The sequence below is a fragment of the Pleurodeles waltl genome, chromosome 6 (genome assembly GCF_031143425.1).
Source record: "Pleurodeles waltl isolate 20211129_DDA chromosome 6, aPleWal1.hap1.20221129, whole genome shotgun sequence".
NCBI lineage: Eukaryota > Metazoa > Chordata > Amphibia > Caudata > Salamandridae > Pleurodeles > Pleurodeles waltl.
Genome location: NC_090445.1, coordinates 718,424,498 through 718,437,046, shown reverse-complemented (window position 1 = coordinate 718,437,046; position 12,549 = coordinate 718,424,498). Strand labels below are relative to the sequence as shown.

General features: G+C 44.4%; 1 protein-coding gene across 1 annotated transcript in view; it reads left to right on the top strand.

The window, feature by feature from the left end:
- PLPP4 (phospholipid phosphatase 4) overlaps positions 1–12,549 on the top strand; it is a 682,158-nt gene that overhangs the window by 366,634 nt on the left and 302,975 nt on the right. The window contains exon 4 of the mRNA XM_069239228.1: positions 8,031–8,094. Coding sequence (XP_069095329.1) covers positions 8,031–8,094 — 64 coding nt within the window. The remainder of the gene's footprint in view (positions 1–8,030; positions 8,095–12,549) is intronic.

Here is a 12,549-nt window from a genome sequence, read left to right as displayed (position 1 = left end):
TAGCTTGTCATTTGGGGCAGTACATGACCTTTGAGAGGCTTGTCACCCACTTCCATTGGCCCCAAATGCGCAGGCACTCTGATGCTCATTGCAGGTCTTGCCCAACTTGTCAGGCAAGTGGCAAGAGTTGGGGAAATGTAAAGCTCCCCTCCAACCTTTTCCTGATGTCAGTACCCACTTTGAGAGGGTTGGCATTGACATTGTTGGGCCTCTGGATCCCAAGACAGCCATGGGCAACAGGTTTATCTTGGTCTTGGTAGACCGTGCCAGCCGGTACCCAAAAGCCATTCTTTAAGATCAATCACTGCCCCTGTGGTAGGCCTTGCCTTGATCGGAGTTTTACTCGCATGGGGTTCCCCGATGAAGTGGTGTCCGATAGGGGTACCAACTTCATATCAACATATATGAAGTCTCTGTGGAAGGTGTGTGGGGTAACCTATAAGTTCACCACACCTTACCACCCCCAAAGCAGTGGTCTGGTTGAGAGATTCAACCGCAACTTGAAAGGCATGATTATGGGCCTGTCAGAGCCCTTGAGGCAGAAGTGGGACGTCCTCTTTCCATGCCTTCTGTTCGCTTACAGGGAGGGGCCTCAAATGGGACTTGGGTTTAGTCCCTTTGAGCTGATCAATGGCCACCCTGTGAGGGCACCATTATGTCTGGAGAAAGAGGCTTTGGAACAAGCTCCTAGTAACCCCCCATGATGTATTTAGATACATGCTGGCTCTGAGAAACCAGACTGCCCGCTTCAGAGGTCTTGCTTAGGAGAACATAGAAGCAAGCCAGGTGAACATGAAACGCTGGAATGACCAGAATGCCACTCTGGTCAAGTTTCAACCTGGACAAAAGTGTGGGTGATGGCACCAGTGGAGCCTAGGGCACTCCAGGGCAAGTGGACCCGGCTATTTGAGGTGGTGGAGCGCAAGAGTGAAGTCACCTACCTGGTGAACTTGCAGACTCCCAGGAAACCTTTGAGGGTCCTGCATGTTAACCGGCTCAAGCCACACTGTGAGCGGACAGAGTTGTCCATGCTCCTAGCGACAGATGACGGGCTGGAGGAGGAGAGTGAGCCTCTTCCTGACCTCTTGTCTGCAGGAGAGGAAGATGGGTCTTTGGAGGGAGTGAACCTCTCCCCCTCCCTGACTGCAGAGCAGCAGAGGCACTGTCCCCAGGTGTTGGGACAGTTTGCCTCACTGTTTCCCTTGATCCCATGGGTCACACATTTCTGCACACATTATGTGGACACTGGGGACAGTACACCAATTAAACAAAAGGTTTACAGGGTGACTGACAAGGTCAGGACTAGCATCAAGGATGAGGTATTCAAGATGTTAACCCTAGGGGTTATTGAGCATTCCAGCAGTCCTTGGGCCAGCCCTGTGGTTTTGGTCCCAAAGGCTTTTGCTCCTGGTGCCACTCCAGAACTCCAGTTCTGCATGGACTACCGGGGTCTCAATGTGGTCACTAAAACTGATGCGCACCCCATTCCCCGAGCTGATGAGCTTATAGATCGGTTGGGAGCTGCCAGATACCTCAGCATATTTGATTTGTCGTCTGGGTATTGGCTGATTGCCTTGACTGAGAGGGCCAAGGAGAGGTCTGCATTTTCTACCCCAGATGGGCACTTTCAGTTCAAAGTGATGCCGTTTGGGATTAAAAATGCCCCTGTCACCTTTCAGAGGTTGGTCAACCAGGTGTTGGCGGGGCTGGATGAGTTCAGTGCTGCCTACCTGGATGACATTGCTGTCTTCAGTTCCACATGTGAGGAACACTTGCAATACCTCTGCAAAGTGTTGGAGGCCCTGCAAAAGGCAGGCCTCACTATTAAGGCAAGCAAGTGCCAAATAGGGCAGGGTTATGTGGTGTAAGTAGGACACCAGGTGGGGAGTGGCCAGGTGGCACCCCTACAGCCAAAGATTGATACCATTCTGGCTTGGGAGCCTCCCAAGACCCAGACGTAGGTGAGATCCTTTTTAGGTCTCACAGGATACTATAGAAGGTTTGTCAAGGGGTATGGCACAATTGTTGCTCCCTTGACTGAGGTGACCTCCAAGAAGCAGCCCAGAAAGCTGATCTGGACTAATTCTTGCAGACGGCTTTTTGATGCCCTGAAGGCTGCCATGTGCACAACACCTGTGCTGAAGGCACCTGACTACTCCAAGGAGTTTGTTGTGCAAACAGACACCTTAGAGCATGGTACTGGAGCAGTACTCTCATAGCTTAATGAAGAGGGCCTAGATCAACCTGTAGCCTTTATTAGCAGGCAGTTACTTCCCAGGGAACATACGTGGAGTGCCATAGAACGCAAAGCTTTTGCTGTGGTGTGGGTGCTAAAGAAGCTAAGACCCTACTTGTTTGGGACTCACTTCCGGGTTCAGAGCGACCACAGGCCCCTCAGATGGTTAATGCAGATGAGGGGTGAGAATCCAAAACTGTTGAGGTAGTTCATTTCACTACAGGGAATGGACTTTACGGTGGAACACCGTCCTGGTACAGAACACGCCAATGCTGATGGTCTGTCCAGATTCTTAGTGATGAGAACTCCCATGAGGTTGGGTAGCTGCTCCCCACTTTAAGCTAGGGGTTACACGTGTTAGACTTTTCATCCTTGACGTGTTCTCCCCTAACTTATTGCATCTGTTTCCCAGGTTGTTGATGTGTGCTGGACTCTGTTTATGCCGTTTTTGTTACTCTGGGCACTTTACCACTGCTACCCAGTGCTAAAGTGCAAGTGCTCCTGTATAAAATGTGTATGGAATTGGCTTTCCATGATTGGCGTATTTGATTTACTGTTAAGTCCCTAGTACAGTGCACTAAAGGTGCCCATGGCCTGCAAATCAAATGCTACTAGTGGGCCTACAGAACTGGTTGTGCCACCCACATTAGTAGCCCTGTAAACATGGCTCAGACCTGCCACTGCAGTGTCTGTGTGTGCTGATTTTAACTGCCAGTTTGACTTGGCAAATGTACCCACTTGCCAGGCCTAAACCTTTCCTTTTCTTACATGTAAGACACCCCTGAGGTAGGCCCTAGGTAGCCCCATGGGCAGGGTGCAGTGTATGTTTAAGGTAGGACATATACTAATGTGTTTTATATGTCCTGACAGTGAAATACTGCCAAATTCGTTTTTCACTGTTGCAAGGCCTATCTCTCTCATAGGTTAACATGGGAGCTACCTTTAAAAATGATTAAAGCGTAGATTCCCTTTGGGAACAGATAGACACATGGAGTTTGGGGTCTCCGAGCTCACAATTTAAAAATACATCTTTTAGTAAAGTTGGTGTTGAGATTGTGTGTTTGAAAATGCCAATTTTAGAAAGTGGGCATTTTCTAGCTGAAAACATTCTGTGACTCTGCCTGTTTGTGGATTCCCTGTCTGGGTCAGTTTGGCAGTTGGGCTGTTTGCACCTCTCTCTAGACAGTGACACAAAGGGAGCTGGGGTGTAGCCTGCATATCCTGATGAGCCATCTGTGCTAGGAGGGAGGGAAGGAGTGGTCTGTGCCTGCCCTCACACAATGCAGTCTCCAACCCCCTGGTGTGTGTCTGGGGCCTGGCTGGGCAAGGCAGGATTTCACAAACAAGAGAGACTTTCCTTTGAAGTGAGCCTACTTCAAAGACCAAAATGGGTATAAGAAGGGCACCCAAAACCACAGACTTTAGATTACTTCTGGAAATCAAGAGGAACCTCTGCCTGGAGAAGAGCTGAAGAACTGAGTAGAAATGCTGCCCTGCCTGTGACTGTGCTTTGTGGAGCTATCCTGCAGTTGCTGCTTCTGGCTGGTGAAAGGGGACAAAGACTGGACTTTGCTGTGCATTACTGCTTGTGAAGAAATCTCGAAGGGTTTGTCCTGACCTTGCCTCCTGTTGTTGAAGTCTCAGGGCCATCAAAGACTTCCCCTGCCAGCCCCTGTACTCTCTGCTGAGATTCCTCCCTGCCAAGTGGTGCCCTATTCAGTTCCTGGGGCCTTGACAGATGAAGCTGGCAGACCAAGATTGAAAATCCATGCACAGATCACCATGAGTGGAAATTTCCAACACAACCTCCGAGACGCGGCTAAAGAAAGGATGCGCCGCCGGCTCCGTGGTTGAAATTGATGCACTGCTTGCAGCGCTGCTGGAAGATCGACGACACACAGCTGGAGAAATGACGCTCCACATCGCTAACGAAGGCTGGTAACATCACAATCCACATTGCGCGGTTTTGCTGATACCGCGCAGCAGGATTTTTGACACAAACCTTGCTGGGCATGGAAAAACGACGCAACGCCTGCCCGGACTCGAGTGCTGCCCAGATCGACGCATCGCTCCCCTGCGTTGAGGAAAAACGATGCACGCCGACCCGACCGGAGAATGAGAAACAACGCACGGTCTCACTGCGGGTGAGAAATCAACGCACAGCTTACCTTGTTCGACGCACACTCGCCCGTGTGTGTTATTTTGATGCTACCCAGGTACTTTTCAAAGCAGACAGTGTTTTTAATGTTTACAAAAGTTTTTAAGACTCTTTTTGCTTTTTAATTCATAACTTGACTTGTGTCGGTTGGATTTTTGTTGTTTTGGTCTTGTTTTATTTAGATACATTTTTCCTATGTTTCTAAACCTGTATTGTGTCATTTTGTAGTGTGACTGTGTGTGTTGGTACAAATACTTTACACCTAGACTCTGAAGTTAGCCTGCCTGCTCGTACCAAGCTACCAAGGGGGTGAGCGGGGTTAGCTGAGGGTGATTCTCCTTTGCCCTGACTAGAGTAAGGGCCCTTGCTTGGTCAGGGGGTAACCTGACTGCCAGTTAAAGATCCCATTTCTAACAGTAAGTTAACGCAGGATGATCATGTGACAGAAACTTGCAACTCTCAGTGAAAACTTATCTAATGTGAGGTTGTCAGGATCGTCCCCTCAAAAAGTGAAAAACAGCCTTTAGTATAAGATATTATTCAGGCACATAACACTGGCCCTATTATTCTCACAAAATCCAGCTTCCCTTTTCAGGGTTGAAAACATGTTACACTGTTTGGAAAATATGCAGAGTACAACACTGAGCACTATGGTTTTTAGGCCTTCTGGATCCATGAAGGTTCACAAGCATATTTAATGTCACAATAAGCTTCAAGCTGATGCAAAATGACATGCATAAATGACCAAATTGACGATTACACTTGTGGTTGCTAACAAAAAGGAAATATATAAATGTGATACAGACAGATCTTAAGTTTATTTCACACAGCCTTGTCTACTGGCCTTGAGACAACAGCTAAGTACTGTTTTCGTGTGTCAATAATTAAAAAAAATCATAACTTTCTACCCCCTTTTACCTCGCCACACCTTTTCTCCCTCTTCTTCCATCTTTTTCTCCCCTCATGCGCATTTCACCTGTATGCTGTTACACATAACCAATATTGTTAACCTGTCTTTTGTAATAATCCTTCGTGATCCAATTATTTTTTTCCTTCTGAAGTACTCTGATAGCTGCTTGCCTTTTTTTACAAAATGAAACGTCGAAGAAAAACATCTATTTCTTCTCTATTGAATATTATGCAAGCCATGAAAAAATGCAAAATATGTTTGATTCATTTTATTGTAAAGTTGAAAATTGTGCATACTAAAGTCCCTGATTATCAAACTTCACACTGCCAAGCTCTGAAGGCCCTAGGCTTTTCTTTACATACAAGAGCAGCAATATAAGTATGGACAGGAGAATACTCTATGTGCTTGGAGCTTCACCTTACATGTTGGCTTTAGTCACTGCAAGGGCAAGAATTGTCCTGCAGCGAGGGCTCTCAGTTTTAAACTTCATGTGGCTCGCTTGCCATACGAAAAATAAATTATTGTTATGATATTGTTCATCTTGATTGTCATTTTGCTCAGGCGCATTGACCTCAGCCAACAAAAACAAGTGCACTGCATGACATATATAAACAAGCATTTGAAAATCTAATAGTTTGTATTGCTGCCGACCTTTTGCATTAATTGGCAACAATTTGTGTGATAATGTATACATGTTCATACGTCACCTTGCAGGTGCACATATACGTCATGACGCTGTGGTGAACATTTTTGTTCTGTATAGCCTGCTCCAGCTTGATGATGTATACATGTGCATGCATTGCTAGGCAGGCACACATATGTACCATGACATTAACTGTATGACCAGACCATACACGTGCATACATCACCATGCACGCTTATGTACGAATCATGACACTACTGTCGACATTTTTTCTTTTACGTTTAATTTACCGTCCCTAGATGCAGACATACATTTTGGAGCAGCAAATTATAAAATGAAAAGTGCATTATCTAGAAAGGAGCTACTCAGCAGCAAATTGCAGCTCACAGAAAAATAGCTTTAATTATAACCAAAATGTGGATCTTATATATATAGACTACAACCATAGCATAAACCTACATACAATACAATGGTAAAGCTGAGGTGTGGGTACAGGCACTGTTCAAAGGGATATAAATCGAAAAGAATCAGTCCTGTTACTATAAGGATGAAGGAAAGACATTAACATCCAAAAGGTGTTGCTTTAATTATTTTGTGAGTGCTGAAACAGAGGTCATGGGGTAGCTTGATGGATAGCTTTCCAAACTTCACGACTAGGGCACAAGAAAAGACTGGATTTAGATATGTTTTTGTAGAAGACTGGAATTTCAAATAAAAATGATGTCTGAGCTACGAAGCTGGGGAGAACGTCATAAGATCTTCAAATTCTTGACCTCGTAATGAGTCAGATCAGAGGGTTTGAGCTTATGCACGATACGCTCATTAAGGAGTCAGCCCAAAAATCGCAGGTCAGAAGTAATGTGGACAAAGTGGTTATTCCTTGATACCAGACAAGCTGCTGCAAAGAGGGAGGCTTTGTAAGAGACAGAACAGATGTTAAGGAAACCAGGGAGAATGGAATTTCCATAGTCTACTGTAGATGCTCCCAGGGCTCGGACTACCTCTTTGAGATCCTTTTCAGGAAAGAAAGATTTAAGTTCCTGGAAAAGACCAAGATTATGCTTCACATTTTTAGCCATGTTATTAATGTGTTTATGACTTTTCAATCAGTTGTCAAGAATTAATGCAATAGATGAAGTTTTAGTAACGGTTTGGGTACAGTCTCAGATGTACATGGTGTAAAAGCAGTGGTGTAACGAAACTTAAAGGGTTCCCTCATTAAAGGTACATTGAGGGGCACACTGCCCGTGCACAGCAACGAGCAGTGCATGGTGTCTGACTGCAGTGGGTACCCCAGGAGCTCAGGCCCCCCTCCACCGCGGGGGCTGCGGAGGCTAATGTTATGAAATCGGTCAAATGCTTAGGACCAAGTAGCTCCTATGTGTGGCATCAGTATTATTTTCTTATTTCATGTCTTCTCCATTTTGATTTCTTGTCTTCGGGTGTGTTGAAGGTTATGGACTCATGCAGATAGGTTGTGAGATACATTTAGTGAAAGCTGACTATTAAGTCCTCAATATGCAATTCTTTCCACTTACGACCAACAGACGTTAGGACTTCAACTTTTCCTGCAAATTTGGCTTAAGGATTTTACCTTCTGACAGGAGGGGAAATACTAGCGAAGACTAGGTCCAAGGTGTGAATCTTCTTATGAGGGAAGAACATGATAATGGAGACAGATTCATGGCGCCAAGATTCCCAGACTACTGTGGTGCATGAACTGTCCCCAATCCTGTAGCACAACATCCACTACACACATCATCATTAAATTTGGCTATTCCAGTATTTCAAGTGGGGGAAGAAAAAAACAGCTTGACATGTGACAGACCATGCCTCTCAATTTTCTGGTATCCTGCTGTGCCACTGCTCCCAGATTACCTAAATATGCTGGATTACCTCTTAGAGACCACATGAAATTTACAAATAAACTGTTAAATCCAGGAAACAGCTTGTACACAGTAGATGACACAATGTCATTTATATGCTTTATCGATGGAATGTGGTTTCCTGCATGCTTTACCTGTGTATTCTCTGATACAAGTGGTCTTGTCTCTGAATCTTGCCTTCTCTGTTCCTCTTACAGCTGTTTCCTTGGCTTTGGCTCTGAACGGTGTCTGCACTAACACAATCAAGCTGATAGTAGGGAGGTAAGATGGACCTCAGAGTGAAAGACACATATCTTCTGCTTCATGTGCATTTCTCTACTTTTGTTTACAGTATTTTCTCATCAAAGTTCATTTTACAGAGAATCTCTGTGTATTGGAGAGAGGCCATTCTTTCGTGGACTGATAAACATTTGAGAGAATAGGAAATAGGGAGTTGCATTGGTCTGGGCACATTTGGATACCAGTATTCTATTCAGGGTGTTTGTTTGGGCAGGGGAGTACCACTGCTTAATTTGTAAAAGAATGAGTGCTGGTACCTAAAGCTCTTCACAGATGCCACCAGTCAGTGCAATTAAATGATTAAATGTCAACACACCCATATCGAGGCTTCATCTTCTTAAATCCACCTCATGTCTCTTTAATCCACTACCAGACACTCCCACATTATCTGCCCCTTTATCTCATTCTTGCAGTTTCCTGCTTTCTTCCTATATGACGTTTAACCCGTCTTTCTATTCCTCTGTCTTTCGGCTTTGTTTGCTTTAGTCCCTCTTTTGGTTGCGGTGTATGTCTGATGCAGAAAAATAAGTGCTGGTCCCCAAAATGATTGCTTGTGGCCCCCATTAGCAACCACGGCTCAAATTAAGCACTGCGGAGTTCACTTCACACTACATAGAGGTTACCAGTTCAATGATTGGTCTCAGCATTGGGCAGACTAAGTGGCCCATGGAGGGTTTCACCTTTGGGAAGTCTAAATTTGGGCAGTGTAGGGACAACTTTGTGGTATGTTTTGGCCACTGGGAAGACTATAGATAAATGAAGGTCTAACCTTTGTGCTAAATACTGTATGGTTGGGGCAGGGAAAGGGAAGGATCCCAACTTTGTTTGGATGGCATTGAACGGTATTTATCACGCAGAAGTTTGATATGATATATGTGTGCTTACATATACTAATCTAGAATATAGGGTGCTGAGAATTTGAAGGATGTCCTTTGTGTCCTGACAGCCTGGGAAAGATCAAAGCCAGGTTGTGTGCTCCATTAAATCTTTCATCAACATCAGTGTGCTGGCATTGCTTTCCCGGCACAACATAAATTGTCAACAAGGATGGGATTCCTTTTGGAAAGTCAGGATAGCACACAACCTGGGTGGTCCACTTGAAGTGATCATCTGACGACTCGCAAGTCGGAAGGAATTGGGTTCAAAGTTGAGTGACAATAGGAGGCCGACATGAGAGGTGTTATATACCAGTTTTAGTGGTGGAAGCCGTTCTCAGGCACTGTGTACAGGTACAGTATTTTTGGTTGTAGCGGACGTTTCTGTGCGCTCAAGCAGAGTCGCATGTGTCCTTCAGTGGCCGTTTCTGTGCGCTTGAGCATAGTTGCACATGTCCTTCTTATTGGCCACTCAGCATGCATGCGATCCACTGAGAGACAACCTGTGCATCATCTCTTTGGATTATGCATACCTTTGGGAGTAGGACGCTCCAAGCGTGTTACATGCTTACAACATATACAGGGGTGCCATTTTGGATTTTGGTCAATTTCATTTGTCCCCAGTGTGGAAACAGTTCATCAGTCAGGTGTTATTTTCACACGGAGGCGCATCAGCGCGTTGAATGTACATTGTCACAACATATTGGATAGGGACACTTCCATTGTGCCATAGTTAAAACACTGTGGAGTTTCATTTGGTGGTGGATTGGCACGTTTGGAGTGCATTGCTATCTTATTTAGGTGGGTGTAGCATTGTGAGCAGTGACGCCCTCACCCTGTTGACTAGTGCAGACCCATTCTAAGGAATAAAGACTGTGGTGATCTGCACAAGTAAAGAGCCCACCGCCTAAGGTGAGCACACATGATGATGCGCTCATCTGCATAATTATTGAAGGTACCAAGACACCAAAGACAAAGAGATTACAGGAATGTACATGCAGTGACACACTCACTCTTTTTGTGACTTTTGCAATTACGTACGCATAAAGAGGGACAGTTAGTTGGTTATCTACGTGTTAGGTGCTTAACTGAGGGCAACAGTCACAAAAGTATAGTGTATATTGTGATACTGTTTGCCACTCTGGTAAAAGTGGAATTATGGCATTTCATAACCATATTATCACTCTTCCATTTTTCTTATCTCAACCAGGCATATCATCTATCATATGGGAAGACTGGGTGGAAATATTTGAAAATAATAACATAGCATTGGATGGGCAGAATTTTTCTCCAGCAAGGAAAGGGGCATTACTACTAAAAGCACTGGGTAGTGAAGGCCAGTGCATATTTAAATATGTACCTGTGGTTTTGGGACCTAATGGCAAAACCAGGGATAATGAATATAAGGGGGCACTTAAAAGGCTGGAAATAAGATTCTCTAAAGAAGTTAATTTAGTCATGGCACGTTACAAATGTTACACCCAAAAACAATTTAAACATGAATCCATAGAACTTGTAGCTGGTCTTAAGGAGTTATCTGTCAAGAGTCGTTTTGGAGTAACGATTGACAAACCGATTCGGGATCCGCTCATAGTGCTGTGTAAGGACAAGAAAATTCAGAGGAGGCTTTGGCCAGCTAAATATCTATCTCTCACAGATGCAGTGTACATAGCAAACGTGATAGAGGAGTCACAATGTAATGTGAAGGAGGTAATCATGAGGGAAAATTGTGGGAAGGTGGCAATGTTGAATACTGATAGAGAGAGTTCAGGGAGTGATGTCAATGCAGTGACTAAAGGTAGCAATAAGGGCTACACATTGAGCACATTGAGTTATAACAGAAAATGAGCGAAAGATTGTACTCGAAGTAGGAGTTTATATTATGCATCAAATTCTAAATGCTGTTTTACGATTATTAAAGACTGCAGGAAATGTGGTCATAAAGGTCACTTTGTGTGTATCTGCAGAGAAAGTAGCAAACCAAGCAAAGAGAGTAGTAGTGGACATAGAAGTGAAACTGTGGGATAGGATTGTTATGGTGGACAAAATTAATGAAGAGAAGAAGATTGAGGGAGACAGGAGAAGAATGCACAGACCCCCAGCTGCATTTGGAGTCTGTGGGTGTAAAGTACAAGTGTCGGCTCGCTCGTATTTACAATGGGGGGCATGAGAGGGATACAATAAGAATAAAATTCAAAAAGAGCCACTTACCTGATGACGATCTTCTCTCCTCTCGCCGTTACTCCCAGATCCGATGCGCAACAGTCACAGGACCTAGGAAACTGCATAGGCCAATACTGACACTGGTTTCATGCTGTTAGCCAGCATGAAACCAGCATCAGGATTGGTGGGAGCAGCCTTTCTCAGTGCTCACCAGAGTGTTGGAGGCCTGTGCTTTCTCTAACTCAACTGTCTTAAGACAGCTGGGTTAGAGATGTTTAAAGTGCACATGTCAGGCTGGCCGTCGCAAGATGGCCGGCCAAAGGGACATGCACACTTTAAACAAGTGCACAGCTCCCTGCTGCACTCGGCAGCAATTTCCCTGTCCTGTCCTGACACTCGGTTCAGGACGGGGTGCTGAAAAATAAAAATGGTAATAAATAAAGTTTATTACCATTTTATTCGGGGGGCATTATTTTGTTGTGGCAACGCTCCTCCACCCACGTGGAGGGGCCGCCCCTGAAAATTATTGATAGATTCTGGATCAATGTATCCTGAAAAATGGTTTAAAACACATTGGCGAAATGTCACATTTTACCCAATGATATAAATACTGGGGTTATCAAGGAGAAACTATAGACATTTTGGGGTATATGGTTGGTACTATAGAATTGCCAGATTGAAAGGAAAGCCTGTGGGCTGGTTGATGGTTCTTCCATATTAGGATAAATTCATCAATTTATTTTAAAATATCATGATCCATCCCAGAGCAAGCGTCAGCCACAAATGTGTTTCAGCTGATGGCTCAAATATTTGATTGAATGAGAAATGTATTCTTCCAGGATGTTAAACTTGTTTTTGGAGGGACTGTGGAACAACACAAAGGGGTTTTGAAGCAAGTTTTACAAAATTCGGGAGAAGCTGGGTTGATTCAGGAGAAATGTGCATTTTTTACTGAACAGTTTGAATACCTAGTACATACCATCTCGGGAGGGGGGATCAAACATAAGTGCTGTCAAGTGGAAGCCATAAAACTGGCACCTTCCCCGAAAGATAAAGAGCAATTGAGATAATTTTTGGGCCTCATTGAATAGTATGTGAAATTTGTGAAAAAGTTTGCTGGCAAAAAAGAAAGTTTAAGAACATTGTTGTGGAAGGAAGCAGATTCTTGTGGAAGAACAGCAAAAATGTTTTGTTTCTATTAAAACCACATTGACCACTCTTGATGCTAAACCTAAATTAGTCCTCTCGGTTGATGTGAGTGCAACTGGTAGTGGGGCTGTACTATCCCAGATCCATGGCCAAAAAAGAAAAAAACTGTAACATTTGCTTCATGCTTACTCACACACAACCAGGGAGGAATTATTCTGTTAAGGAGCATGCGGCTCTGGCTGTGGCTTGG